The 26,356-nt window shown below is 53.0% G+C and overlaps 8 protein-coding genes across 8 annotated transcripts; 4 read left to right on the top strand and 4 right to left on the bottom strand.

Moving 5' to 3' along the window:
• Positions 1-788: 788 nt before the first annotated feature.
• HD553DRAFT_311206 (uncharacterized protein) lies at positions 789-2,294 on the bottom strand. The gene is made up of 3 exons (XM_046179938.1): positions 2,172-2,294; positions 1,513-2,100; positions 789-1,453 (listed from the first exon to the last, which is right to left on the bottom strand). Exons 1-3 carry the CDS (start codon positions 2,172-2,174, stop codon positions 1,040-1,042), a joined length of 1,005 nt encoding a protein of 334 aa, XP_046036446.1. The 5' UTR covers positions 2,175-2,294; the 3' UTR covers positions 789-1,039.
• A 7-nt stretch (positions 2,295-2,301) lies between these two features.
• On the bottom strand, positions 2,302-4,373 carry HD553DRAFT_28372 (uncharacterized protein). The gene is made up of 6 exons (XM_046178186.1): positions 4,126-4,373; positions 4,001-4,058; positions 3,790-3,923; positions 3,543-3,665; positions 3,359-3,468; positions 2,302-3,280 (listed from the first exon to the last, which is right to left on the bottom strand). The coding sequence occupies exons 1-6, from the start codon at positions 4,324-4,326 to the stop codon at positions 2,608-2,610; spliced, it is 1,299 nt and encodes a 432-aa protein (XP_046036445.1). The 5' UTR covers positions 4,327-4,373; the 3' UTR covers positions 2,302-2,607.
• Positions 4,374-4,776: 403 nt separating this feature from the next.
• HD553DRAFT_342055 (phosphoglycerate mutase-like protein) lies at positions 4,777-6,911 on the top strand (the record flags this gene model as incomplete). The annotated part of the gene is made up of 12 exons (XM_046182703.1): positions 4,777-4,996; positions 5,062-5,348; positions 5,415-5,534; positions 5,615-5,692; positions 5,762-5,940; positions 6,000-6,011; positions 6,069-6,101; positions 6,162-6,250; positions 6,315-6,515; positions 6,586-6,598; positions 6,660-6,789; positions 6,855-6,911. 12 exons carry the CDS (start codon positions 4,777-4,779, stop codon positions 6,909-6,911), a joined length of 1,419 nt encoding a protein of 472 aa, XP_046036444.1.
• A 109-nt stretch (positions 6,912-7,020) lies between these two features.
• HD553DRAFT_28321 (uncharacterized protein) lies at positions 7,021-8,442 on the top strand. Its single transcript, XM_046178175.1, has 5 exons — positions 7,021-7,589; positions 7,651-7,662; positions 7,734-8,091; positions 8,162-8,344; positions 8,407-8,442. Exons 1-5 carry the CDS (start codon positions 7,477-7,479, stop codon positions 8,419-8,421), a joined length of 681 nt encoding a protein of 226 aa, XP_046036443.1. The 5' UTR covers positions 7,021-7,476; the 3' UTR covers positions 8,422-8,442.
• A 645-nt stretch (positions 8,443-9,087) lies between these two features.
• Positions 9,088-13,651, top strand: HD553DRAFT_272242 (putative nuclear elongation and deformation protein 1; the record flags this gene model as incomplete). The annotated part of the gene is made up of 17 exons (XM_046177749.1): positions 9,088-9,118; positions 9,186-9,257; positions 9,335-9,405; positions 9,482-9,640; positions 9,714-9,896; positions 10,002-10,271; positions 10,404-10,476; positions 10,542-10,582; positions 10,694-11,113; positions 11,333-11,434; positions 11,504-11,634; positions 11,694-12,024; positions 12,080-12,142; positions 12,207-12,355; positions 12,414-12,653; positions 12,724-12,961; positions 13,028-13,651. The coding sequence occupies 17 exons, from the start codon at positions 9,088-9,090 to the stop codon at positions 13,649-13,651; spliced, it is 3,198 nt and encodes a 1,065-aa protein (XP_046036442.1).
• Positions 13,652-14,126: 475 nt separating this feature from the next.
• HD553DRAFT_28185 (putative PEP8-vacuolar protein sorting/targeting protein) lies at positions 14,127-15,964 on the bottom strand. Its single transcript, XM_046178141.1, has 10 exons — positions 15,662-15,964; positions 15,499-15,571; positions 15,398-15,413; positions 15,184-15,324; positions 14,943-15,107; positions 14,678-14,853; positions 14,465-14,602; positions 14,375-14,396; positions 14,276-14,281; positions 14,127-14,201 (listed from the first exon to the last, which is right to left on the bottom strand). The coding sequence occupies exons 1-10, from the start codon at positions 15,812-15,814 to the stop codon at positions 14,192-14,194; spliced, it is 900 nt and encodes a 299-aa protein (XP_046036441.1). The 5' UTR covers positions 15,815-15,964; the 3' UTR covers positions 14,127-14,191.
• A 151-nt stretch (positions 15,965-16,115) lies between these two features.
• Positions 16,116-17,813, top strand: HD553DRAFT_311188 (putative pre-mRNA splicing factor). The gene is made up of 7 exons (XM_046179937.1): positions 16,116-16,362; positions 16,437-16,895; positions 16,968-17,010; positions 17,086-17,183; positions 17,256-17,395; positions 17,457-17,555; positions 17,622-17,813. Exons 1-7 carry the CDS (start codon positions 16,171-16,173, stop codon positions 17,680-17,682), a joined length of 1,092 nt encoding a protein of 363 aa, XP_046036440.1. The 5' UTR covers positions 16,116-16,170; the 3' UTR covers positions 17,683-17,813.
• Positions 17,814-17,817: 4 nt separating this feature from the next.
• On the bottom strand, positions 17,818-20,898 carry HD553DRAFT_284326 (polyadenylate-binding protein). Its single transcript, XM_046178199.1, has 6 exons — positions 20,247-20,898; positions 19,915-20,137; positions 19,572-19,836; positions 19,193-19,501; positions 18,345-19,119; positions 17,818-18,271 (listed from the first exon to the last, which is right to left on the bottom strand). The coding sequence occupies exons 1-6, from the start codon at positions 20,507-20,509 to the stop codon at positions 18,061-18,063; spliced, it is 2,046 nt and encodes a 681-aa protein (XP_046036439.1). The 5' UTR covers positions 20,510-20,898; the 3' UTR covers positions 17,818-18,060.
• Between the last annotated feature and the right edge of the window lie 5,458 nt (positions 20,899-26,356).

The following is a 26,356-nucleotide window of genomic DNA, read 5'->3' as shown; positions in this document are numbered from 1 at the left end:
ACCACCAGTTGCGAGAGGAGTTCGATATGGAGTGTTCTTGTACTGTATCGTTTGCTGACAAGCTGGGGACCTATGGACCGACGTTGGCGCTGCACCTCATGCACCCTCATTGCACACACAAGAGTACAGATCCGACTGCGCACACACGCAGAAGCACAGATCCCGCAGCGGTAGCGGGAGCGGGAGGATATGACGATCGGCGAATCGATCTTCGCTTCCGTCTATGCCTATAAATACTCCCGGTAACCGGGACCATGTCCCGATTCGTCACGTGATTAGGGGTCCCTCCGCCCTTCCCGGACCGGCGGAACCCTTCAATCATTCATGTCGACATCTTTCACAGCCACTTCTTGGACTCGTAAATCGTGACCCAAGGCTATTGAGGGTGTGTTCATGGGGATCTCCAGACCTCGATTTGATTCATAAGGCTACAATCAATGTACATGGCCTTCTCACCCAGACTACAAATCGTCATGCACGTCTCAGACGGCTTTCTCGTATATCCTCATCGTATCGTTGTATAGCGTATCGCCCCTTGATATCAGCAGTCTTATCGTACATCAAGCCTTGACCTTCGACCTCGATCCCCCATCCATCTGGCTTGCCCCTTTCGCCTCTTTCGTAACCGACTCGCGCTTCAAACTCCCACCTCCACCGCCATACATCGCAGGTAAAGGACGAGCCTTGAACTCGCGTGACGGCGTCGGAGGCAGGGTAGCTAGCGTGGGGCACCGACGCAGGTCTGCTGATCGGTTGGTCCGATGAGGCGTCTGGACGTCGCAACATAGTACAGATCATCAAATTAGCTCGAGCGCACATTCACCTGTCAGCCCACCGAATCTTTTCGCTTACGGCCGGTCGCAAGCTCCAGAGCTCGTGCTTTAAGCTCAGATTCCTCCGATGCCCAGGCGTTCCCTCGAAGATCTTGGCTTCCCTCTGCTTGATCTCTTCTTTCGTCAGCCCAGATAGGCGCGAAGATGACCGATCGTCTACCGTGGGGGAAAAGTAGGAAGGGTCCTTAATCATCGTCACCCTCAGGTCAGAGGCGCGGGTAGCTCGTGGCGTCTATGATAAGCGGAAGTGGATCGTCAACTACAGCAAGATGACGTACAAGGGAAAAGAGGAGAGAGCTCACGATAGCAGGCGGTCTGAGGCTTGCAGGAGTGATCACTGTAGATAGCCTCTTGTTCCCCCCTTCGACCCCATCGCTCGTCTGTACCTTCCTCCTAGGCGTCTCCATGCCGACATTCCAACTCGCTGATCCTTTGGCAGGTATGTCACTCGGTCTGAAGACGGCGACAGAGGCCGGTCTGCGGGATGTCGCACGAGACGGGGTGGTCATGTCTCCACGGGGCGATTCTGGACGAGTGGCAGGTGTGGTAGGGTTGAGCCGAGCTAGGGTGGACTTGTTCATCCGGGGTTGAATAGCCGGTTGGCGAAGCGATTTGAGTGCCTGGAGTAGTCTCAATGTCAGCTTTTGTCGCTCAACAACTCATGCGAAATCGGATGTACCTTTCTGCCTGGTGCAGCTTCGCGGTCGCTCGGTTCCTCCTTCGAAATCTCCTGATCAGGACTCCTCTCCTCTTGCGTTCCACCAATCTCTTCAGGAACCTGTCCGAGTGCTCCATCCACTTCGTCCGCTTCCACCTCGCTCATCCTTGGTCTCGCCATGATCGTCGAGGTAGACGAGACGATTCTCATGTTCCTCTGCATCCTCTCGATCAACCCGTCGACCACTTCTTCTTCTTCATCATTCTCCTCGTCATCTTCTTCGTTGATGTCGTCGTATCTGCCATCCTTTGACTCTGGATGCCGTACCGAATCCTTCTTTTCCTTAGGCGAGAGGTTGGATCCCGAGACGATCCTCTTCTCGGCGAGCTTCATCGACCTAGTCTTGACCCCAAAGGCGGGAGGGGGAAGTCCATCCACCTTCGCGTCGTTCGGCCAATCTGTCAACAACACCCCCGACCCGGCGTTCCCCGCTCGACCGCGCCCGAGCTGAGCTGATGGGGATGCAGATGGATCATTGGGCGAGTTGAAGTAGGCTGAAGCGGGGGAAGAGGTCGGGGATGCCTTTGGGGAACGTCTGGGAGTTGTATACTATATAATTCGATGATTTATCGATCAATGAGTCGGTGAGACACGCAAGGTGCGTGTACAATATGGCTCACCATTCTGTATCGTTTCGGACCTGGCCGATGGAGATGATTCAGGCTGGCAGGGAGATGTTGTGCAAGAAAGGGTTTAGGCAAGTCCGACTATAGTTGACTTCGACCACTACTACTGTATGATATATGACCATGACAAGCTGGAGAAGAGAGAACATCGTAATGACACACGACGTCATGATGAGGGTGATGATCTCTGTTTCCCCTTTTGTTTGTTTACCTCTCGTCGACACCCTTTGGAAGATCAATCACGCCCACGGATCACGGAAAGCTTCCGCGTGACAGCGACGACAAGCTGAAACGATCAACGTTCATCAAGGGGGAGTCAGAGCTCTCACGTGAAACTTGTCAACTCCTTCACTCTCCATCTAGGCGGATCGTCGCCAAATACACTATGATACAACCAACATAAACCGCTCCGACCACATGCAGGTGGAGGCTATGACGAGAACAAGGCGACCAAGTACTGAGAGATGGCCGTAGCCGAGATCGTCCCCAGATCCGTGATGACCAGATCGACCAACTCTGGTCCTGTAATGTCGACCAACGGGTTCTTCTCCTCCATCTCTCTCGTCATCTCCCAGCGGACATCGTACCCGGGCGCGGTATTCGCCAGAGCACCCGCGGCAGTCCCTCCTGGTCCAGAGACGCTGTCCGAGAGGGAAACTCGGCGGGGAGTAGCCGGGGCGGTGGTGTTCGATCGGGAGAGTCTCGAGCGCGTATTCATTCCCGTGTGAGATCGACCCGTGCCCCCTCCAGCTGCCGTCTCACTATCATCGACATCCTCCTCATCTTCTTCCTCGTCAAGCTCATCAAACTCCAGTGGTATCCGCCTTCCCCACCGTCTCGGCATAGGCAAATCCGACTGCGTCAAGGGGTAATACCTCAAGAATTTGTAACTCTCCGCTAGAGCGTAAAATGGTTTCCCCATGGCCCTGGCTAGGTGGGCGCACTGCGAGGTCCCGATACGTGATACGAGACCGCCGGATTCGACGACGGCCTCGGTACCGACCAGTACGATGTCGACCCGTTCGAGGATGTAGGCGATGGCCGAATCGAGGATCACCGTGCAAGGGATTCCTGCCTGGGTCAGGATTTGGTGCGTCTTGAGGCTGAAGTAGAGACATTCGAATTGGTCAGCCAGAAGATCACATTAGGCTAGCAAGATCTCGCGAGTTCGCGAAACCCACCCCAATCCCTGAGGTCTGGCTTCGGCGACATAGACCTTGATCCGCTTGTTCTGCTTGTGCGCTTTCAACAACGCCTGGATCACCGTCCTCGAGTACGAGTGCGTCAAAATCTATCCTCCCAAATCGTTGCGTGACATCAGCATCTACGTCCTCTCCGTTCTGTAAGTAAAGAGCGACGACTCACGACACAGTCGTCTCGCAAGAACCCGACCGCGAGCTCGGCGATCTTGTGCCTACACTCGGGTGCGGTGACAGCGCAGAAAGACCGACCTTGTTCGATAAGGGATCGTTTGTGGGAGGGAAAATCCTGCCGGAGCGATCGTTAGGGTATCACAAAATGGGTCAAGTGAAACGAAAGGGAGTGATCGGTCTCCACGTCAGCGAACCTTTTCATCTCTTCAAGCATATCTAGACTCAAAATTTAAACTCACCTCGCCTGCGCCGCTACTACTGACGAACCTTTCGAACAGCTGACAACCTGCTCGGACGCCCAAGGATGGCTGGGTGTCTACCAGTTTCCGACGGGCTGAGACTAGCTCGGTGAGGAGCCCAGTTAGAGTGGATGCTGCGAGTAGTCGAAGTTGAAGGTGAATAGGTTAGACTAAGAAGAAAAAAGAGAACCAGACGAGCGATTAGGCTCACCGGTAGACACTTCCATAAGTTGGGTAAGAGCCAAGATAGCAGCTAACGGGTGTGGAACCTAGCTCGACCCAAGATACATGAGATTAGCCGAAAGCTCTCCCGATTTCTATATCCTAATCACCGACCTGCTCATCGTTCAATGCCCTAATGTACGCTCCGTTAACGTCGAAAGTTTCTGCAGCCATGCTTGTGACCGATTCTGCTCTTTTAGGCGGGGCCGGGCCAAGCGAGTGGATGGAGGATTCGAGCGAGTCGGGTTCGTCCTGCGGGGTCGGGTTGGGGGATTCAGTGATGACGCCCAGCGAAGGGGGGAAAACGAGGTTCATAGCCTGATACTAGCTGCGTCAAGGCGTCTGGAGAGCGAGAAGTCGAGATGGGTCAGGGGTGCCAGACGACACTTTGACGAGCAGGTAAAGGCTGAATTGATCTCGATCTCGAGGGGAAGTGTCACGGATACGGGAGTTCACCTTAGAGTCACGTGACTAGTTTAATCAGATACATCCGGCTCGGACGCAGATCTAGTACGGTCCAGGGCGGTTGCTTCAATTAGCGTCATCACCACTTTCAACCTCACCCCTCAAGACCTGGACGTAAAGGAACCAAGTGCATTCGTAATCTAGACGCCTTGAATCAATGCAATATATACACTGTGCCTTTACCCTATATCTCCGAAGACGTGGTGCAAAAACTGCCAGTCCTGAAACTGTTACAGATCGAAAATCGCCATGGAACCCTGCCAAGGCAATCTCTCCCTATTTACCCTACAAGAATCAAGCATGGTCTTCCCTCTTGCGCCCGTCGCTTCAACGACGGCTTTTAGAGAGAAGCTGGTAGACATGTCTGTGTTCAGTTCCCGGTATCCGCCGAAGTCGCATGCATCTAGCTCGATCGAGGACGTCCTGCGAGGTTCAGGAGCTCCTGGTATCTTCAACTCGTCGGAGGTCCTTGACGAAGACTATGGCATCTATAATTGGTGCAACATGCCTCACGTTCGAGGTATGCTTGCTGCTAGATCGTAGCGATATCCAAGATACCGTTTGATAACCCTCCTAGAATCACAGCCACGGAATACCCCTTTCCCAGCCCCGATTACACGTTGGAATACGTAGAGGTCGTTCATAGGCACCACAAACGTACCCCCTACCGTGGGAACATCTTCCCGGAGGAAGACATCACTTGGGACTGTTCCTCAGATCGACCATATCACTACGCTCGAAACGCCTCGGGACCGGCTAACCAGGTTGTACCGATCTCTTGGCAGGGGGTCAGGGATGAGGTCAATCCGTGGGCAGCCGCTGCTCCGGTAGGGTTCAAGGGGTCAAACTGTCAGTTCCCTCAAGTCACGGCTGTAAGTTGAAGTTTCCGTTCATAACCGCTTGGTATGGGCTACGCCTTATCCATCAGCCCTCGACAGGAGTCTATCGTCGACGCCCAAATTCATGGAGAGCATTTACGAGAAGTCTACCACGACCGGCTCGGCTTTTTACCCGCTCATCACAATCAATCTGAGATGGTCTTCAGAGTCACTAATAACGTGAGTGAGGTGCAGATGTCATGTTAAGCGGAAACAAGGGTCGGTCACGCTGAATGAGCGCCGCCCGGATCTCTACCCAGGAAATCACTTCGCAAGTCCTTGGAGGGATCGCGAAAGGCCTGTATCCCGATCTGAATGACCTCGTTGCGAACATCCAGGTCTGTCCTGCTTCCACACAATCCTATATTCATCCACCTTGCTGATTCGCCTGATGATCCCGTCGGCAGAGCCCCGCATTCGATTCGCTAGAACCGGCCTTCTCCTGCAAGCTTGCCGATCAGCTCAGAGCGAACTATACCGGTCCGGGTACTCCATGGGCGGCACATCTTCAGGCTGCTTCAGATGTTTTTGACGAGCTGGACGCCGTGTCTGGTATCCTTAGGCACGACAATGGCGGTTGGCATACGTGAGTGTTGAGATCATCATGTCGGAGCGAAGAATCGCTGACCTGGTAAACGGAAGTAGATCGTTCGATCAGTAAGCGGAGAATATCTCATCTATCCGTTCTCAGGGCTGAACAGCTTGTCTTTCTAGCTATTATGACAACTTGAGTGCTAAACAATGCCAGTGAGCCTCCCTCGGATCTCGAAGGGTACCTTCTCAGTACTGATATCCGTCTGTGGCCAGTTCGAAGGCTCTGCCGTGCAATTCAGGCGATACCGGTGTCTGTGTCAATCAGGAACTTGCCAACACCGTATATCGGCTCGGTCAATTCGGTAAGCGCATGTTCTATTGACCAGATGCCAGGCACCAAGCTTTACCCGAGGTACCGTGCTGCAGAATACTCTTACCTCTTCCGTGATGCCAAAAACTCGACCGCATACTCGACATTAAGGTCCGGACCTTGGATGATGGAAGTCAAGGATCATATCGAATCTAGAACCGCGGGAAGCTCGGTAAAATATAGGCACAATATCGCTCATGATGGCTCGTTGGCGGCTCTACTAGGCTTCTTGCAGATTGACCAGATGGTTTGGCCCGGTAAGCACATACTGGACAGGTAAACTAAGACGAATGCTTATGGCTTCTCGCTATACGCTTCTGATTTCAGGGATGGGGGCCGAGTGAGTGGCGGTAGAGGTCACTGCATCCGATTGCACTGGCTAACCATGATTGATGATACAGGATCGTCTTCGAGGTTTGGAAGAAAGACGGAAGCGCTCGATTCGTCCGGGTCCTCTGGGGTGGTCAGCCTATGAGGACCTCGACACCCTTAGGCACGCTCTCTATGGTTGCACTGGAAGATTTTCTGGCGGTCAGTATACGTGGGGTGTCAGTACTGGCGTTGCTCTGATACCGTTCATTCGCAAATCGGTTTAGTTTTTGGACGCTTCAATCCCTGAAGATATGATAGAGCTGTGCTCCAGGTCTGCCTAGATGTCATTGCTCTCCTTATCTTCACCTCCGTCGTTTATGCCGACCAGATCGAGCACTAACCAGCTTACTAGCTTACTAGACGATATTAACATAACCAGATCACCCATGATCCGGACAGACAGACTAGAGAGGAATTGAGAAACTGATACTGACGACGTGCGACGTGCGAAACGCGACCACCGGCCAGCGCCCTTCCTCCTTGTTTTACAGTTTAGAGTTCCATCACGTGATCTTGTCTTCCTGCTTTAGGTCCGTCTTACGTCATATAGTTTCCTTCGGATGAGCCCGACCTCGCTCGGCCCTTATTGCGCTGTTCGGCCCGTTGTTTTGGTTATATACGGTCCAGCTCAACAGCTCTGAGCGCTCTGAGCTCTAGTGATCTAGTGATCTCGGTGATCTTTGATCTTCGATCGGTTTGAGCTGAGGCCAACCCGTAAAATCTTTAACAAAGAGGCAGCTCGTACGTACGCGGCTTAGCTTACATTTTGATCCACCCAGTCTGCCAGCCAGCCTCAATCATATTTTTATCACCTCGACTGGTCGAAACCCAAAGCGTCACTCCACCATGCCACACCCGAAAGTGTACGGTCTCCCGCCAAACGTTGTCGCAGGGATTCCCTCGCAAGCGGAACTGGACTCGTTCCCCCGCATGTTCATATGGGACCAGTTGCGTACGTTGTGAGTACTACTTCGCTCTACTAGGTTGGTGTATCGACAAACTGAACCGCTGTTGATCTAGCATACTGGAATGGTTAGTCCCTCGTCAGCGCAGGTACAAAGCTAGCGGACTGCCAGAATTGATCAAACACAGTAATAACTCAGTGACCTAGGAGCGCTCAAACGGAATCCAGAGTTACAACAACGCTATGACAAGTGGAACATCGAGCTCAAGAAGATACACGGAACGGTCGAGAGATACATCTTGGACGTCAGGCTGCCCAAAGAGTTCACGGAGACGTACAACACCCCGGCTCCCACACGTCCGGCCACTCCGAGGGAGAACAACTGTGCAGATGGCACGAGCGGGAAGGTCATGAAGAAAGAAGATGGAGAATGGGTCAAGTTCGAGGATCTCGATGCTGAGGATCTGTTGAAAGGAGGAAAGGGGATGTGTCTGTTACCGAACGACTGGCCGTACAATGTGCCGTATGGCGTGCGACATAGCATTCTTTGGACCAGAGTAAGCTACCTTGATCGATTCTCGTCCACACAGAATCGTCTGCTCATGTGACTGTCCGATCTTGTCGTAGAAACCGATCTTTCACAAAGCATTGCTCGACCACAACGAGGATGCATGGGCGAAGGTTCTCGAAGACGGCTTTTCGGGACTGACCGGTCGACCTGGACATGACGATTGGTATACCCCTGGCGGGGAAGAGATCCACAAAATCGTAAAGAGCCTGTGGAACCCGGAAGAATTCGAATGTGCCTGGGTGAGTCTGGTTCAGGTTTGCTATTGCGGGAAGATTGGGGTGCTAACGATACGTCCGCGCAGTTTGTCAATCCGTGAGACATCAATTCTGCAGTATTGCGGTTCCCTATATCCCTCCTCTAATGTCTGTATCGTATCGAATTCACAGACCTCGGCTCCAGTCGGTTCGTGGACTGTCCCACGCTCACATATTCGCTCGGAACAAAAAGTACGCCAGCAATACCGAATAGCCAGTAGGGGAGAACTCGTAGCCAATTTCCTATTGGGCTCACGGGTCTGGACACTCGACGTTGTAGCTTGTAGTATAGATGCATAGATGCGTCGATCGTTGCGATGATATCCATGCTGCGTACCTACCGCCCGGCCGTCGGCTCCGGACTTGCATTCTATTACGTATGCGGCTGCTCGCGCTTGGGAGACGATGCGCGTCGCCCTCCACTTGGGTTGATGATGTAGGACGACGCTAACAAGCTCGGGGACTTTACAGCCGGAGGAACGGTAGAGAGCGACATCGTGCATCGTACCATCTCGACATCGTAGCTGTCGTTGGCTATATGATTATTGACACTCTTCGATCTTGTCTCTTGGGCACCCCATCATCATAGATCTACCCGGTCAACCTGCATTCGCGCCCAACCCGTAACGGAACCTAGGACCGCCTTGTTACCTGTTTCGAGTCCTTTCGTTTACGCATGTGGCTAGGCAAGGCAAATACACGTTAGCTAGTGGCCACCATTCCACAAGATGCAGTACCTGTCCAAGGCATATCAGTACTGTGAATACCGGACTCGAGCTGTGTAAAATATACGATTTACTGTCGCTAACCGATACCTGCGATACAGACTCGGGAATCAATCCCGCTACCTTGTCCGGTGCCATCGATGTCATTGTGGTGCGGCGGAGAGGAGAGGCAAGTTCATAGGGCAGCATTTCGGATTCTCCCAGCATCTGTGCTGACTCGATCTCTTTCGATTCTTGAAGGACGGCGAAGATGTATACAGCTGTTCGCCCTTCCATGTCCGATTCGGCAAGCTGCAGGTGCTCCGAGCCGGAGAGAAGCGGGTACGCAATCTGGTGCTGCCTCAACGTCCTCTAGATCGATATTTTCATACTGCGAATCCCATATCACTGGGAACAGGTCACACTCACGCTTCCCGACAACTTGCCGAGCGAAAACGGACATCGGGCTCCTGTCTGGATGAAGGTGGGAGAGGCTGGAGAAGCCTTCTTTGTGGTAGAGACCGATGCCGAGGTGCCGGAAGAATTGCAGACTAGTCCGGTCATGTCGGCCACCCAAGTAAGTTTGGGGATTCGAGACTGCAATGATCTAGGTCACGATCTCAGGCTGAATGCCGTTCGTTTCGTCATAGGAATCGCCGCCTACATCACCAATCACTGAAACAGACGATTCAAAGGTAGACCCTGGGGACAATGTTACGCAACAGCCTTTCGGACAGGACGGACGGGCCAACATGCATGGGGAACCTGAGCCTTTCGAGCTCGATGCAAAACAGCATACAGCACCAACGGAGCAGCCCGAGTCGGCTTCATCGGTATCCAGAGCGAGGAGGAATTCGGAAAGGCGAGGGTCGCTACCTACGGCCAAAGCAGCCATCTTGAACAATGCCAAAGGTCATATCAGGGAATCTAGTGCGGAGAAACAGGGAGCACAATCGTCCGTCTCGCCATCATCGATATTGAATACGGCATCGTCTTTCCTGCCATCTTTCCTGTCGGGAAGTGGCGATGCCTCAAGTCCTGGTGAGGGAGACACTAGCAAGAGAGACATCAAAATCAAGCAGGAAGAGCCGGGTCCCCTTCCCCCGAATCCGCTCCGGAACCGTCCAGAAGCACGATCCGAGAGCTACTACCATCGCGCCGAGACGTTGAAGGATTACGTCCGGGATCATAAAGCACACGTGCCTAGCGTGAGCGTGGGACTGGGCAACCTCAGCTTGAAGCGCGAGCGGAAGGGCTCCACCAGTAGTTTGAAGAGCTTGGAAAACTCGTCTTCACCTTCCAGGAAGAGTTCAGGTTCAGATCCCCTGGCCACGTTGCAGGATAAAGCGGACGCGCGATTACCCGCGCTCAAGGATGGAGAAGGGGAAGCTCCCGAGGTTCTGTACAACGAAGGTCCGTGATCGTACTCCTGATCATAAGATCCCTCGAGCTAAAGCTTTCAATATGCTTGCTGCCAGATGTGGTGCTGGACATGGCTGGATATCATCGCCAACTCGACGTTTCTGACCATCATCTTCGCAACCTTGTCGAAACGGACCCAGCTGAGAGGTTAAACGAGCTCAACCTCGACAATACGACAGCGAAAGAGGACACACCGGAAGCCAGTGAGAAACGGTTACGGGATAATATGGGTTTGGGTGAAGTGCTCGATGTCGAACGTAGTGACGGATTAGTCAAATTCGCGCAAGATCTGCTCCTAAGCGCGGGCGCGATCACGGCAGAAGACAGTTTAGGACATGGCGCACCTGAACGACCGGAATCTGATGTGGTTTGGGAGATCAAGCGTCGGCTTAGCTTTGGCGATGCGCCTGAGCAAGATGAGGAAGCGGACGATGTGAAGGAACTGGCCGGTAATTCCACTCGACCGGGACAGAGAGCTGGGTTCAGTCGAGGTGCTTCCGAACCTCCAGAGGTAGGATCCGGGATTACCACTCAGTCGGATTACACTTGGGAATGGGGTGGGTTCCCGACAAAGACCCCGGCAGAAGAGGTTTCGGATCCGCTTCGACATGCCCGGATCAATTCTCTGGTCGAGACGGAATCTCCCGGTCTCATCGATCGACCTAGTCTTAGAGCAACGCACAAAGCTGGGTCGAGCAGCGTATCAGCACCTAATGTCAATCGGCTAGAAGGGATGCCGACCAGACCATCGGTTCTCTTGCCCCAATCGAAGCATCTAGAAAGACAGCAGAGCGCACCTCCCTTGGTACGGCCAGCGACATCCCCAGTACCACCGATGACCGATCAGACACCCGGTGGGGTACTCAAGAACGATGAGGCAGATCCTTACAAGTTCATACTGGACATGGCGGGTGAAAGCCATATATTCGAGCTTGGTCTAGGCGGAGACGTGTTGGCGGGTGACGAAGTAGAGGACAATCTGGATGAGGTAAGCGACGGTCTTACCTGGCTTGGCGAGCGATTTGCTGATCTCGCGGCTGTCCAGATCCTTGCCGATGTATTTGAGGTCAACCGGATCACGTTTAAGCGTTTCGTGGAGGACCCCAAGATCGTTGACCAACCCGACTTAGTGATCCGTTATGACTCGAAGTGAGCGACTTCATCGCATTCTCGCTGAAGGTCTGCTGACCTCACCGTGAACGATGCAGGTTCTTGACCTGGCAGAATGCTTCACCAATACTAGCCGCACTTGCGGTCTACCGGCGGTCTCTGGTACCCCCTGGGTCGTCCGGTTTAGCTGCGTCTGAAACCTTGCCTTCATTGTCTTCGATCGGCGTCGACGCCACGTCCGTCGATGTCAAGGGTTCGAAAGGATATGGATGGTCGAGATGGTGGAGACGAGGTCAAAGTGCCGGTATACCTCTCGAGCCTGCTACAACGCCTGTCACTCCGCTCGTCAGGTCGGCGACACCTGAGGTTGTGAAAGACCGAAAGGCTGAAGCTAGTCCCGCCTTGAAGCCAGATGTCAGTGACCGATCGGTGTGAATATCATTGAGTGCATTAAGGCTGACTCGTGGCTTGCGCTGCAAACCAGGCTGATCCTTCAGAGAACAAGCTATACTACGCAAAGACTTTACGGTTGACGTCGAGCCAGCTCGTCAGTAGTCTGAAAGCGAAGGCACCGTGATTCACATTCCTTGCACTAACACAGCCTTGTTTAGAGCGAGCTGAAACTGAAACCTGGTGCCAATCGAGTCATATTCTCGGTAACATCATCGTACTCGGGCGTCGCTCAGTGCTCCGCCAGGATCTTTCTGTGGGAGGAGCGTGATCACGTGGTGATCTCGGACATTGACGGGACTATCACCAAGTTCGTATGAATCTTCGATATGGATCTGCAAGTCTGCGACTGACCTGCTGGTTATCAGATCGGACGCCTTGGGCCATGTATTCGCCGCAATTGGACGAGATTGGACACACCTGGGTGTTGCCAAGCTATACACCGACGTCTGCAACAATGGATACAAGATCATGTATCTCACTTCGAGAGCGATCGGTCAGGCAGACTCGACTAGGGACTACCTTAAGAGCATTAGTCAAGGGAAATATCAACTTCCGGAAGGTCCAGTTATAATGAGCCCTGATCGTCTCTTTACCTCTTTGCACCGGTAAGTGTTGGCTGTCTATCTCCGTCGATCTGAGAATTTCGGGCTAATCAAGCCTGGTCTTACTTTGTAGGGAGGTCATCATGCGCAAACCCGAGTTGTTCAAGATGGCATGTCTCCGTGATATCCAGAGGTTATTTGGCGGGTCTCGAAGCGCATTTTATGCTGGATTCGGCAATCGTATCACCGATGCCATGTCCTACCGGAGTGTAAACGTGCCGAGCTCCCGTATATTTACTATCGACTCTTATGGAGAGGTCAAGATGGAGCTGCTGGAACTTGCGGGATACAAGTCGTCCTATATCCATATGGTAAATTCATGCAAATCCCTCAATCCAGGTTTCTCCAACTTGCTCACGCGTTACTTTGACTTGCAGACCGATCTCGTCGATCAGATGTTCCCGCCTGTGCATCGCGAGGTCATCCCAGAATATACCGATTTCAATTATTGGCGACCAGCCATCCCAGATATCGCTATTCCAGACTTGACACCACCTCAGCCTGTATCGCCGGCTTTGAGCGCCACCTCCGACACATCGGGCAGACTGAGCATGCTCGGAAGACTCACCGGTATTGCCAGACGCGCTTCACGCCAGACGATAGCAGGAAGCACAGACGACGGTCGCAAGGCTACTTCGGCCAGCTCGCGCCCAAGCTCCCCCTTGTCTCACCCGGCGGATGATGGAAGCGATTATGGCTATGACGAAGACGCAATCTCAGATAGAGGCGAGTTTCTACATGATTCTCGGCCCAGTAGCATGCCAGGTTCCTTCGAGGACAAGGGTGAATATCTAGGAGACGAATTCTTTGACCAACGGGGTTTCCAGAAATACAAGGAAGCGCAACACGATCAACGGGCTCGATCGCCCGATGTGGATCTCGGCTCAAATCACGATCATGACGACCGGTACCAGCACGAAAGCGAGGATGACGATGTCTATCCCGAGATGTTTGACGATGACTTGTTAGCGACGGGTGAGATGTCCAAGGTTCCATATTGATAGTACGGGTATTGGCAGCATTAGCGGAAGTTTGTTTGGTTGTATAGTATGATTTTCGGTGTCTTATCAGAAGATCGCCTCGGACATCCGTGTGGTGTATTCAGTCTGTAAAGCTAATCGACGCGACTGAAGGCCTTTTCCCGGTCAAGCCGGGACGCAATACTTTTTCCTCGAACAGTTATCAGCTTGTTTCGTTCGTTGTTTGCGTCGAGAATTAACCGGCTTATGGGCTGAAAAGACTGCAGTGTGTTGGGCGATGAAGTCAGGACTTGGGGATGTGATCTTGATCAGATTCATCTTTGTCTCCGTTATCTGAAGGCCCCGCCTGCTCGGTTTCGTCGAGGTTCAAACATTCGCCACCGTATTCTTCGGGCGCGGACGTCAAATCTAGTCTTCTTCGAACTCACGAGCGACAATGAGATCCCGGGGCTTCAGGATTCGGGCCCTCTTTACTGGGCTTGTGCGAAAATGGAAAGACTATACATACCCATGTATCAACCGTTACATCCAATTCAAGACAGCATTTATGCGGTATACAAATCAGTTCTCGCTAAAGAGTCATAAAGGATATGTCAGCGACCTGCTTTGTCATCAACCGACTGTACAATGAGTCGACAAACTCACGGAATGCTGGAGAGATATATCGCGGATCAAAACAAGGTCGACGCACAAAGTCAGGGTCAGGATGGTCGCTGTAATGTCGTCATGCAGAGGAAGGCTTACCGGAAAATCGTAAATTCGGTACCTACAGTATCAAGCCAAAACTTCATCAGCGACCCCGTTCCACATCATTGTGAGACGTACGGGACTCACCTTTGAAGTACCGCCTGTTTTCGGAATCGATCAGGACGAGATTGAGGTAATATCGGACGGAAAACTTCTTGTTGACGTCTCGGAACGTCGGTGTCAAGTCGAAGCCGCCGAGGAACAGTCGGATCGGTATAGTCTCCCCTACATCACAGGACAGACCGAGTGAGCGGGAAATCGTCTACCTGGACTGTTCGCGGCTCAGATTGAGATGCTCACCCCGCGCAGGCGCTCCATCCATAATCTCAAACTTTGTGATCGTCTCGCTCTCATTCTGCATATTAGGAGCCGATCCGGTCGTCTCTCTCCGAATGATGGACAATTCCATATGTTCGATCTTGATCCGTACTAGCAGGAAATAGATCTTGCCCACGATCACGTCTTTCAGGTGATACCTAAGTTACGCACCAGCATCGTCCCGCCAAAAGCAATCGGCTGTCAGGCGCTAGAAGGTGACAGGCAGACCAAAAGGAGCAGGGCTTACTTGGCTTTATTGTACTCGAACTCGATATGCAGGCAGTCTTCGATCCCGACCTCCATCTTGATGGCCATGTTCGAATCTGGCGGCATCCTGAAACTGTGCACCCAGATGTCTTTTTCCTGAATCACGTCCCCTAGCCGTCGGTGGATCGTACATCGCAGGAAGTATCTGCGCACAGCGAGCATCAAATAACATTTGAAAAGGCCGAACATCGTCATGATTGCGAGGAAAGGTCAGGACTCACCTCAGCTTGACGTTGATCCCCGAATAACTCTCGTACTGCTTCTCAACGTTCTTGAAGTTGAAGTCAAACGTCTGAGCTTGACGCATCTCGCTCGGAGCCGCCAGCTCTTGCGCCAGCGAGAGGAATTCGTAGTGGTTGCCCCTAGAGAGTCGTGGTCAGCTTTAGGTGAGTATACGGGAATGACAGATTGTACAGCTGTGCGGAGCGTACTCACCGGTCATAGTACATTTCTGGCGTCACGCATGACAATAACCAGTATCAAGTCTCAGTTTTCAAGTCTTCGTTGTTAAATGCAAACAAGGACTTTTGACTGACCTATGCTCCCTACGAGTTCTAACCGAATGCCATCGTGTTGCAGCTTCTTGCCATCCTTGACTCTCACCGTGACCTGTAATGCGGAATCGCCAACAGGACAAGAAGGTAGCCGTTCTAGCTTGTCTGATCATTTTCATCGTCTGGATCGCTGAAGAGGACTGACCTGACCAGATACGCTCTCTCCATCCAGGTAAACTGCACACAACTCCTTTTTGTCCTTTTCTCCCTTTTGCTCGATCTGCTTGCGTCCTTCCTCGCCGTGCAGGTTGATCTCGACGTCTACCGGAGTTCCTCCGAATCCGAAAAAGGCCGCCATCTTGTCGTAATATCAGAGCTATCTACAGGATTGGTGGTGCCGCGGGAACGGTCGTAAGCAAAGGACGAGGTCGGCAATGCTGACCGTCTTTGCAACTCTTGACAGTACGCGCAGTACGATAGCAGCTCATCATCATCATGCCATGCATCCATATCATCATCGGCTGTCGCCTATGCCCGTACCGCGCCGCACGTCGCTCATGTTCCAGGCGCGTCGCCCCCCCCCCCCCTCGACCTTCAGCCACAGCCCTCTTCCTGACCCACTTTATTGACCTTGTTCAGCATATGATCAGTCGAAACTCATTCTACCTCTACCTCCATACCCATACCCACCTATCACTCACTAGAGCAGCTAGTATGGATATCCTTCTGTCCGAAATCAGCAACAAGCGCAAGGACCTGGCCGACCCGCCTTCGGGGAGCTCCCGACCTCAAAAGTACATGAGAAAGGCAGACATCGATCGAGCTAAAGAGGAAGAAGCGAAGAGGAAACGTGAGGCTGAGGAGCAGAAGAAGCGGGAGGAAGCATTAGCAAAGGAAAAGGAGAAGGTGAGCAAGTGTCCGGCGTCAGAACTCGATGGGTCGTGCCAAGACGCCACGGCTGAATTGGTACCTCCATGCAGAACGCTCGTCTTGCCGCAATTCGAAACCGATCGACAACGGCTTCCCAATCTCCCGCACCCGAAGCACCCAAAGCTGAAGCGTTCAACATCTCCGCCTCGGAATGTATTCGACGACTTCGAGCCAAAGGTCAACCAATCCTCTTGTTCGGAGAGACGGAAAAAGAACGACGGCTACGTCTACGAGCGCTCGAGCTGCTGGACGAGCGGGGCGGACAGGGAGGAACGAACGAGTTTAAGAAGGCTCTCGAGGAGGCACAAAAGGCGATGGATTATAGGGAAATTGATAATCGAGGCAAGGGAAAGGGAAAGGGTCGTGAAGGGGATGGTGATGGCGAGGACGGCGAGGGCGATGAGAGCGTGTCGAGGCGCAAGCTGAGGGAGGAACCGGAAGTCCTGGATCTGGAGTTGGTCAAGACCGAACCCAAGAAGGTGTATCCCTTGATCTACTATGCGCTCAAGGTGGGTCGCAAGTCGGTTCTGGGAACAGACGCCTCGGCGATGGAACTGAACTAGACGTCTCTTTTTGCTCAGGGATGGTTGCAAGATTGGGAAGATTCCCTGGACGACAGACCAGGCAAGTAGTGTTTAACCATGCCTCAACCGTCATCAGCATCGAACTTGCGCTAATGCAGTGTAAGATCTCTCGCAGACGTCGTCAAACGATCCGTACAAGGACGAAACGCAGCCGCCACCCAGGTCCAAACAGCACAATACCTGAAACCCCTCTTCAAGGCCTTGCGAGCGAGAGTGAGATACGAAACGCCCAGCAAATGCCCACTGCGCGCGAATGCTCATCGCTCTCTTCTCGATCGATCTTAGGACCTCGAACCGGACGTCTTGCGATTACTCGCTGAAGTCATCCACTATGCCCAGATGCGATCTTATCAACGGGCCAACGACGCCTACTTGCGTCTGAGTATCGGAAATGCCGCTTGGCCCATTGGAGTTACCATGGTCGGGTGAGTCTTTAGAACGAGCGTTTCCTGACTGGCTCTTGCTGACATCGTACTGCGCACACAGTATTCACGAACGTTCAGCCCGACAAAAGATTGGAATCGACAATGTTGCGCATGTGCTGAACGACGAGGTGTCGAGAAAGTACATTCAGAGCGTCAAGAGGTGAGTCGATGCTTGCTAGACATGCACGACGGTGACAACGACGCTGATCCGAATTTGTCCATCTAGGCTACTGACGTTCACCCAATCCGTCCGACCTCCATCGGATGTTTCGCAACTGATGGGATAGCTTCACGCTCTTACTTGTATTGCCATATATCCTTGTTAGCACACCACAATCGAACATATCCCAGGCACACGCAAAGACCGAGAATTCATGACTCCACGCGTGCCTTTAGCTGATCATTGAAAAGACCCGAACTTATTTTAAGAAGAAAAACAGACCAGCCCTGGCCGTGATGTATATTCGACAGACACACAACCGCAAATGACAAAAGAGACTAGGCGGAAAAAACAAGTAACCCAAGTCGAAAGCTAAAAGGATGAAACGAGACCCCGAGACCGACTGCGTGCAAACAATGCACGTTTCTCGATGCGAAACCCCTTCCTTTCCATCTCGCTTGCGTTGTCACCGATCCTCCTCTACTGTTCCCCAGACTGACCGCAATTAAGCGGTAGTCTCGGCGGGAGCGGCAGCCTCGGTAGCAGGGGCGGCACCGCCCTCGGCAGCCTCGTCACCAGACCACTGGGCCAAGACGGCGAGGGCCTCGTCGACCTTGGACTTCAAAGCCGAGGGTTGCTCGACCAAGTGGAGGAGCTCCGAGTTGTCCATCTCAAGGAGCATACCGGTGATCTTTCCGGCGAGCTCGGGTTGGGTGCTTTGAGGCAGAGCAGGAGATTAGAATGTCAACGAGGTGCAGACAACGAACTAGACGCGACATCGAAACTCACGCAAAGATCAAGGGGTAGATGGCCTCTCCCAACATCTGCTTCTGCTCCTGAGGAGCGGCCCTAGCCAAAGTAGCGGCGTTGAGCTTCTGAGGCTGAGCCTGGTCCTGCTGCTGTTGCTGCTGAGGACGAGCGGCACCCTGGGGTCCACGGGCCTGAGGACCCATACCGGCGGGACCGGCAGGCGCACCGTTAGGTCCACCTCGGGGTCCACCAGCACCGGGTCGAGGTCCACCGGGTTGACCACCTCGGTAAGCCGGGTTGACGCCACCGTAAGGAACGCCAGCGGGGGGCATGCCGTAGTACCCACCGGCGGGTCCGCCCATGGGCTGACCGGAAGGACCGAACCTGGCGTTGGGTCGACCTCCGATCATTCCACCGGCAGGGTAACCCATCATGGGACCACCACGGGCTCCACCGGCGAAAGCACCGGGAGGAGGGGGGTAGTACATGGGCTGCTGAGCCATGTAACCGGCGGGACCTCCCATACCCTGGGCGGCCATCATCTGCATCCTCGAGGCGTTCCTAGCGGCGATCTGGGACTCGAGGGCGGCACGACGAGCTTCCTTTCGCTGAGCGATGGTGACAAAGAGGGGCTTGGTACCGATCATCTTGCCGTTCATCTCGGCGATAGCCTTTTGAGCCTCGTCGGGCGAGCTGAAGCAGACGAAACCGAATCCTCGCGAGGTGCCGGTCTTGTCGTCCCTCATGACCTTGCACGAGGTGATGGTGCCGAAAGCGTCAAACTCGGCTCGGACACGGTCGTCATCCCAGTCGTCTGCGAGCGGCCGTCCAAATGTCAGATGTGTGGATCTCACGCGGAATTGACGCAATGATACGCTGAGACTCACCGTTGATGTTCTTGACATACAAGTTGACTCCCTGGTTCTTGCTCTCCTGCTCCATTCTGGCGGCCTCGTGGTTCCTCCTCAACTCCTCGTCACGCTCGCTCCTCTTCTGAGCCCTCGAGACGAAGAGCTTCTTGCCCTTGAAGTCAGAGTCGTTGAGCTCGTCGACGGCCTTTTTGGCGTCTTCGTGGTTTTCATAGTTGACGAATCCGAATCCCTTGTTCTTGCCCGAGGCCTCGTCGAACTGGAGAGCGCACGAGACGACGGGACCGAAAGGCTTGAAGAGTCCGTCGAACTCCTCCTGGGTGGTGGCTGAAGGGTCATTCGGATTCAGTACCACAAACCTCGCACGAACCGCGTCTTTGCGACTTTTTCGACTCACCCTCGTCGACGTTCTTGACGTAAATGTTGGTGAAATGCGCCTTCATCTCCTCGACCTTGCTCATCCTCTCCTTCTTGCTGACATGGTGTCCGACGTAGACCTTCTTGTCGTTGAGCAACATGTTGTTGACGGCCTTGATGGCAGCGTCGGCGGCCTCGGCCGTCTCGTAGTGGACGAATCCGTATCCCCTGGATCGACCGTTCTCGTCGACGGCGACCTTGCAGGAGAGGACGTTGCCGAAGGCGGCGAAAGTGTCGTGGAGGGCCTGGTCGTTCAAGAACACAGAATTCAGATTCGCGTCTCTCACAAGAATTCTCATACGCTTCACGGCGAGACTACTGACCTTGTTGTCAATCTCCTCGTCCAAGTTCTTAATGAAAATGTTGCCAGCCGAGCTCTTCCTCAAGGCCGGGTCCCTCTGGCTCCACATGATCCTGCACGCACGCCCCTTGATCAAGCTGTAGTTGAGGCTGTCGAGGGCTCGTTCGCCGTCGGCACCGTTGAGGTAGTTGACGTAGGCGTATCCGAGGGAACGACGGGTGATGGCGTCTCGGCAGACTCGGATGCTAGGAGGGCGAACGGGACATCGAAGACGAAAACAAGGAGAGAGCACAGGAAATGATAACCAAGTCAGCTTAATCCCCACTCCTTTTATATTTCTCGCGCAACGCTCACCTGGCGACGGGTCCGATCATGTGGAAGATCTCGAACAACATGGCCTCGGTGACGCTGGGGTCCAACTCGCCGACGTAAAGACTCGCACTGGCCGGGGTCCCGGTAGTAGTGGTAGCAGCGGCAGTGCTAGGAGCAGAAGCAGCAGCAGCGCTGGCATTGGCGCTGGATTCCTGAGTGGCAGCGGGCTTGGACTCTTCCTGAGCCTGAGCGGGAGCCGGGGTGGACTCGGGCACGGTGGGCTTGGTCTCGGTCTCGGCAGACATTATGGTAGGTGAGTTCGTTACTTGGAAGTGTAGTTGTAAAAGTGGGGAGCGGGGGTGGTGAAAAGAAGAAGCGGGGGGTTGATTTCTGCTCTTTCTATCTCTTTTCTTTCCGCTTTCGGGGAAAAGGGTGTTGTGTCGTCTTTTTTTAAAAGTGTTTTTTGTGTACGGGCGACAGGGGCTGGTCTGCTCTCTTTCTTTCCTTGACGAAACTAGGGTTTGTTTTTTAGGGGAAAGATGTTGCTTTTTTTGTGTGTTAGAAGTGTTTTGTAGAGAAGAAGAAGAGGGGGGGGGGGGTGGAAGAGATAAGAGTGTGATGTTGAATGTCGACCTCGTTCTTCTTGATCAAAGGGGGAAGTGGCAGTGGATGGAAAATGTAGACGTTACGGCATCAGGCAGCTCGCGCGAGTCGACTCTATCGCTTTCTCACGCGTTTCACGCCGCACCTTCCCTTGGGGTGCGTTTACTAAAAACCCGTATCTTAAAAATCGTCGGATTTTCAGCCTGATATTTAAATTCGAAGGGCCTACGTCGTCGTTTTTGCGGCCACAATTCTCGCTAGCGTATTACTAGTCGTTCCTGTGGCTTGAAAAACGTGCGAAATCCGACGACCAAAATCCGGTCGAAAACGAGAGATTTTGCATCGGATTTTGAACATGTTACGTGATGGCGGGTACAGAGGTTCGGTCTTCCACCGGCTGCTAGTAATCTGGCTGGTGTTCAGGGAATGTTCGTACTTTCAACCTGTTCCGCGAACATACAAGAACATCAGTAAAAATGTCGAACAACCCCCTACAAAACACCCAGCCGACTTACTACGGCTATCCGTTTATTACTAGCCAATCAGATGTGTCTAGAACGCACGATGTTGGCTATAGTATGTCGTCAGCGACGTCGACGGCATATACAGGAACGTTCGAGCCGCAGATGACGTACCGAACGCCCTCGATGTCTCGTACACCCTCGATGTCGACAGCCCCCCCTTCTTCGATAGCACCGTCCTCGCAGGTCGACGATCAAGGTTTCAGAATACCGGAACGGCCGCTACAGCGAGAGATGTCGTGGTCGATGACGCCGGGACCTAGTCGAGAACGTTCTGCGTCGACGCAGGGAGGGTCAGCGCGATATACTGAAGACGATCGTTCTAGACGAGCAGATACGTCTATGTCGAGCCTCACCTCCGGTAGACGGTCCATCAGTCCTACTCCCACGTTGGCTAGCCAATCAGGTCGCAAGGCCAGGAGTACCGGTAGTCGAAACTGCTCCTATGACGACGAGGACGATCGGATTCTTACGGACGTTCTTCTCGAGGCAAAACGTTCCGGTGAGGTGGCCGATAACGGTTTCAAGTCGTCCGTATATCAAAGGGCGGCAGAACAGTGCAATAAGAGGCCGAATATGAGGGGTGGAGCGAAGACTGCGGAGAAGATGGGCGAACGTTTCCGTTTTGTAAGTATTTGATCGATTCCATCAATCGTCAAGACTTACGCTCGAATTCACTATGTTCTAGCTCAAAAAACACCGTTTAGAACCGTTGGCCGACCTATTGGAGATCTCAGGCTTCGGCTGGGACGACGACAACCAGTGTGCTACGGCTGACAACGATGCATGGCAAAAATTAAAGATCGCAGGAGTAAGTAGATGTATGTCGACGTCGATAAGTCGACATACGAATATGCCCCTCCTTCAGAGCTGAGATCTCTCGTCAACCTTAATCCGCTTCCGCACAACTTCGTCCCTCCGTGTCGATAATACGATGTGGTTTACGACGAACGTTCAAACGTGTATAGGCGACTAGTAAGAGAGACGCCGAGCTATATAAACTTAGAGGCTTCAGGTGGGAACTCTTCCGTGACTTTCAAGAGCTTTGCCTGGGACGTCGTGCGACTGGTAAAGGAGTTAGACGACCTCAAAGAAGCAGCACCAACCAACGGCAGAAAAAACAACAAAACGACGTCGACATCGAGGATATCGACGTATCTGATGATGAAACGGGTCCCGGCGGTGCTACGTAAGTACAATTCGAGATTCTTATAGTACCACACCAACACTATCACCCCTGTAGTGCCTCACCGCTCCCGTCTACGCCAACGCCGTCTACATCGACTACAAGTTCTCGACTTACTCCCGTTCGACGAGGAGGGAATAAATCGTCTCGTTCGAGCGATGAAAGCAGTCTGAGCGCTATACATCAGGACCTGGGCAAGATTCTTAGGCATAACCCACAGATAGCTGCCCAGCAGTTGATGGAGAAGGCTCAACAGGCGGCTGAGCGGCTTTCGCTAAGTGAAACAGATACATTTTTATATCTGAATTACCTTATCGAACACCGAGAGAAGGTCACCATGATTCAGGCCTTACCCGACAAATTCCTAGAACTCCATATAACTAGCACGGTAGCGAAGGAAAGACAGAGGTTGAATTTGGGTGAAACGGACGATTAGGTGACCTCGTCGCGGTGGGTGAAGATCGAACGTTTTTCATCGAAATACTACGATATACGTAAACGAATACTGACATCACCGACGTCGACGTTCTCCCTCTTCGACATAGCCTGCCCACATCACCTCCGCCATCTCTCTACGTCGTCGATCAGCCGCTACGGTCTCCTGCCTCGTCGTCAGCCTCTCCCGTTCGTCCTCGCCATCGCTATCGTCATCGTTCCCTCTCCCTCGACGTCGGCGTACAACCTCCCCTCCTTCTTCGTCTAAGGCCTCATCTATAAGGTCGTCGCCACCGTTCGACGCCACGTAGTTGTGGAGTACGCAGCACGCATAGATGATCTGAATCTGCGTATCGATGGGGTAAAACGTGCCGGTAACGAGGACCTATAGCGATACGGAACAAATGGAGGAGTTCAACAAGAGGGAGGTGTTCGACGTCAGCGAGAACGTTCGTTGTAGTTCTATAGGGTCTATGTTAGGTGAAACTACCGTAACATACCGGATATCGCTTCTTGACGACACCAAACACCCTCTCGACGACGTTACGGAGGCTAGAATGACGTCGGTTGTATAGCTCGAGCGGTGTTTGCGGCCTACGACGTGGATACTGGTTCGGCTGCTGGTCTATAAGAACAAGGCCTGTACTCACCGTAGGCCGGCTCGAGCCCACTCTTGTAAGTGGTATCGTACGCCGCGGAACGGTATTACGAGGTTCAAACGACTAGGGTAGCCGGCGTCGGCGAGATACCAGTATCCCTCCGGTATTACGAGGTCCTTGTCGTCTATAGCAGCGTTGTATACCTTGGCGTCATGTGCTGAACCTTCCCAACCGGCTAGAACGAAGGTGAAACGGCCAGCGAAGTCGACACAGCCAAGAACGTTCGTCGAAATCTGCCCCTTCCGATCGCGATACCGAGGCTGATCGATGGTCGGTACGGTGACGTTGATGTGCGTGCCGTCAATAGCACCTAGACACCGTTCCGTGAGAGGCCGGAAGCGTGGGTCTTGGTACTGTTCGAGCTCTCGATCGATCGTGGCGGGAGTCGGCTGTTTGACGTATCGATAGTAGAACGTAGGGTCGAACAGCGCGTCGAGGACTTCATGTATAGTACTATCGATCGGAACGTCGGTACGTTTGTCGTTCCGTGGCCAAGTATTACGACCAGACGTACTAGCTGAGTGTTCGTAGGCTGAGCTGAAAGATCAAACGCATCTCCCGTACGTGGCCGCCATGTCGTAACATCCATAGTGTTACACCGATTTTCACCTTCGCAGGGAGGTGTCGAGTCGACGTAACGAGCCGGAACGTCTCCAATTCGGTACAGAGACGGTGAAAGATAGGGAACGTCATGCCAATAGCATCCCAGCATACGTCAGGGTGTCCTCGTTCCCACGAGTCGACTGTTTCGACGGCGACTGATCGATCTACAAGAACGGGTCTGTTACGGGATCATCACGTGAGTCGACTACCGACACACAGGCTAGATCTACGGACATCAGCATACACCTAAGTCCGGCTCGACGAGGCGAATCCGATTCCCTCGGAGCAGATTCGGTCGTCCCTACCATTCGCCTTACCATTCACCGAAACAACAATACGTTCCCGGTACACATCACACACAGGTACAAGGACCTCGAGGTACACGACAACTCTACTCAGGACCTCGCCAACCTTACTCGACGTACCTAGGGACAAATGAGAACTCAAACTCGCCTCCTCTACCGAATCCGGTTGCTCTCGACAGGATTCGTCTGTTCGCCATCTCGTTCTTCCAGTTTCGCCATCTCTCGCCATTCTTTTCTCTTGGGTCTTTTCAGTGTTCGCCAGCCTCGTCTCCGTACTCGTCTCCGTATAAATAGCTAGAGGAACTTGACCGAATTCGATAGAGGACGCTCTGTAATAGTAATAGGTCAAGTTCCGATATCACATTCAATACACGCCTATCTGACTTGTTACAACATCTTCAAGACGTGTTGCGGAGAGGTTACAAACTCAAGGACGTCGCTAAGTATCTACGTTTCATCGATTTACCTTAGACCGAATCCGGTACCTCACACCAAGTGATCACCTTCCTTATCCATATATCTCTGGATTCGTATCCCGCACCCGAACCCGCTTCATCTAAGCGGACTTGCGACATTCTCCCGACTACCTGCGATTCACCTATAAGCACCCTACGCCTTACGACTTAGGACCTATCTCGATAAGCGACTTCCGCCGTAACAGCATATCGGAACTTCTTTATCGCACCTGGTTAGGACAATGTCAGTCTAATCCGAAAACCACGACCTGCCCCCAGAAGAAGAACAGCGGTTCTCCCGAGCCAGGACCGGCTCAATCGAAACGAATCCGGCTCCTAGGGAAACGGACTCTGAACGTATTGGTCGTCTCGAAGAACAAATCCTGGAACTCATGCAGACGATCAGGAAACAAAGAGACGAACTCGCTACACGAGAAGAGATTCCGGCTCCCCTTCCTCGAAGGCAGTTCAACATCTACCCATCCAACCCTCCATCTCTAGCGGGAACTACTATCGACCCTAGAGAACTTCACCGACCTTCGGTAGCTCGGTCCCGGGATCCCTATACTCCTATGAGGGACGTTCCCCTTCGGGAGAACGAAGCGGATCTGCTTGCCAAACGGACCAAGGAACTGAAACCGGCTGATCCACCCACGTTCAAGGGAGACGCCAAGGAGTTAGACGAATTCATCGTTAAACTCAACATGGTCTTCCGACAATTACCTGGACGCTACCCCACTGGAGGATCCAAGATCGATTTCGCTATCGGATTTCTTGGAGGACGAGCTTTTAAAACGGTTTCGTCTTATCTCCAGTTGGATGAAGCGGACCAACCCCTTTTCCTACACGACTACGATGCCTTCAAGAGGTTCTTGAAGCATAACTTCGGGGGCTCCAACGAGAAAGCTGCAGCCCAAGCCGCTTTAGACAAGTTGGTTCAAACCGGATCCGCTTCGTCGTACTTCTCCGAATTCACCCAGTACAGTCCCTTGTGTGGCTTTAACGATGAAGCTCTTATCGCTGCAGCAAAGAAAGGACTGAAGGCCAAGGTGGTGGAACGTCTCGGTATCCTGAACAAACGGATGGAGTTCGCAGACTTCAACGAGTTCAGGAATGAGGCCGTCGACGCGGACAATAGGCTTCACGATGATGGGGTTCTCAACCGAGAGGACGAGAAGCGGAACGCTCGCAAGGATAGCAGGAAGGAACCGAATCCGGTTCGATCCGAGCGAGTTGTCACCGAACGGACCAAAACCTATGAGAAGGAGGTCGTCAAACCCAGAGGTTCGACTCCTTACCAGAAAGGTCCTATTACCGATGAAGAAAGGAAGAGACGCCGCGACCTCGACCTTTGTACTTATTGCGGGAAGGCCGGACACTACGCT

Source organism: Filobasidium floriforme (assembly GCF_021052385.1).
Source record: "Filobasidium floriforme strain CBS 6241 chromosome Unknown HD553scaffold_11, whole genome shotgun sequence".
NCBI lineage: Eukaryota > Fungi > Basidiomycota > Tremellomycetes > Filobasidiales > Filobasidiaceae > Filobasidium > Filobasidium floriforme.
Note: the sequence above shows the minus strand (reverse complement) of the source record. Positions and strands in the feature narration are given on the sequence as shown.

Bases quoted from the DNA above. Each gene is read 5' to 3' on its own strand.
- HD553DRAFT_311206 (XM_046179938.1), bottom strand. The intron at 1,454-1,512 runs GTACATCCGATT...AGACTACTCCAG, and splicing joins AAGCTGCACCAGGCAGAAAG to GCACTCAAATCGCTTCGCCA.
- HD553DRAFT_284326 (XM_046178199.1), bottom strand. From the start codon at position 20,509: ATGTCTGCCGAGACCGAGACCAAGCCCACCGTGCCCGAGTCCACCCCG. The intron at 19,120-19,192 runs GTGAGTCTCAGC...GGCCGCTCGCAG, and splicing joins GTATGTCAAGAACATCAACG to ACGACTGGGATGACGACCGT. The intron at 18,272-18,344 runs GTGAGTTTCGAT...TCTGCCTCAAAG, and splicing joins ATCTACCCCTTGATCTTTGC to CACCCAACCCGAGCTCGCCG.
- HD553DRAFT_28185 (XM_046178141.1), bottom strand. From the start codon at position 15,814: ATGGCGGCCTTTTTCGGATTCGGAGGAACTCCGGTAGACGTCGAGATC. The intron at 15,108-15,183 runs GTGAGTCCTGAC...CGCTGTGCGCAG, and splicing joins GGGATCAACGTCAAGCTGAG to ATACTTCCTGCGATGTACGA. The intron at 14,397-14,464 runs GTGAGTCCCGTA...TTGATACTGTAG, and splicing joins AAACAGGCGGTACTTCAAAG to GTACCGAATTTACGATTTTC.
- HD553DRAFT_311188 (XM_046179937.1), top strand. From the start codon at position 16,171: ATGGATATCCTTCTGTCCGAAATCAGCAACAAGCGCAAGGACCTGGCC. The intron at 16,363-16,436 runs GTGAGCAAGTGT...ACCTCCATGCAG, and splicing joins TAGCAAAGGAAAAGGAGAAG to AACGCTCGTCTTGCCGCAAT. The intron at 17,011-17,085 runs GCAAGTAGTGTT...GATCTCTCGCAG, and splicing joins TTCCCTGGACGACAGACCAG to ACGTCGTCAAACGATCCGTA.
- HD553DRAFT_28321 (XM_046178175.1), top strand. From the start codon at position 7,477: ATGCCACACCCGAAAGTGTACGGTCTCCCGCCAAACGTTGTCGCAGGG. The intron at 8,092-8,161 runs GTAAGCTACCTT...ATCTTGTCGTAG, and splicing joins ATAGCATTCTTTGGACCAGA to AAACCGATCTTTCACAAAGC.
- HD553DRAFT_28372 (XM_046178186.1), bottom strand. From the start codon at position 4,326: ATGAACCTCGTTTTCCCCCCTTCGCTGGGCGTCATCACTGAATCCCCC. The intron at 3,924-4,000 runs GTGAGCCTAATC...GACTACTCGCAG, and splicing joins ACTTATGGAAGTGTCTACCG to CATCCACTCTAACTGGGCTC. The intron at 3,469-3,542 runs GTGAGTCGTCGC...TTGGGAGGATAG, and splicing joins TCTTGCGAGACGACTGTGTC to ATTTTGACGCACTCGTACTC.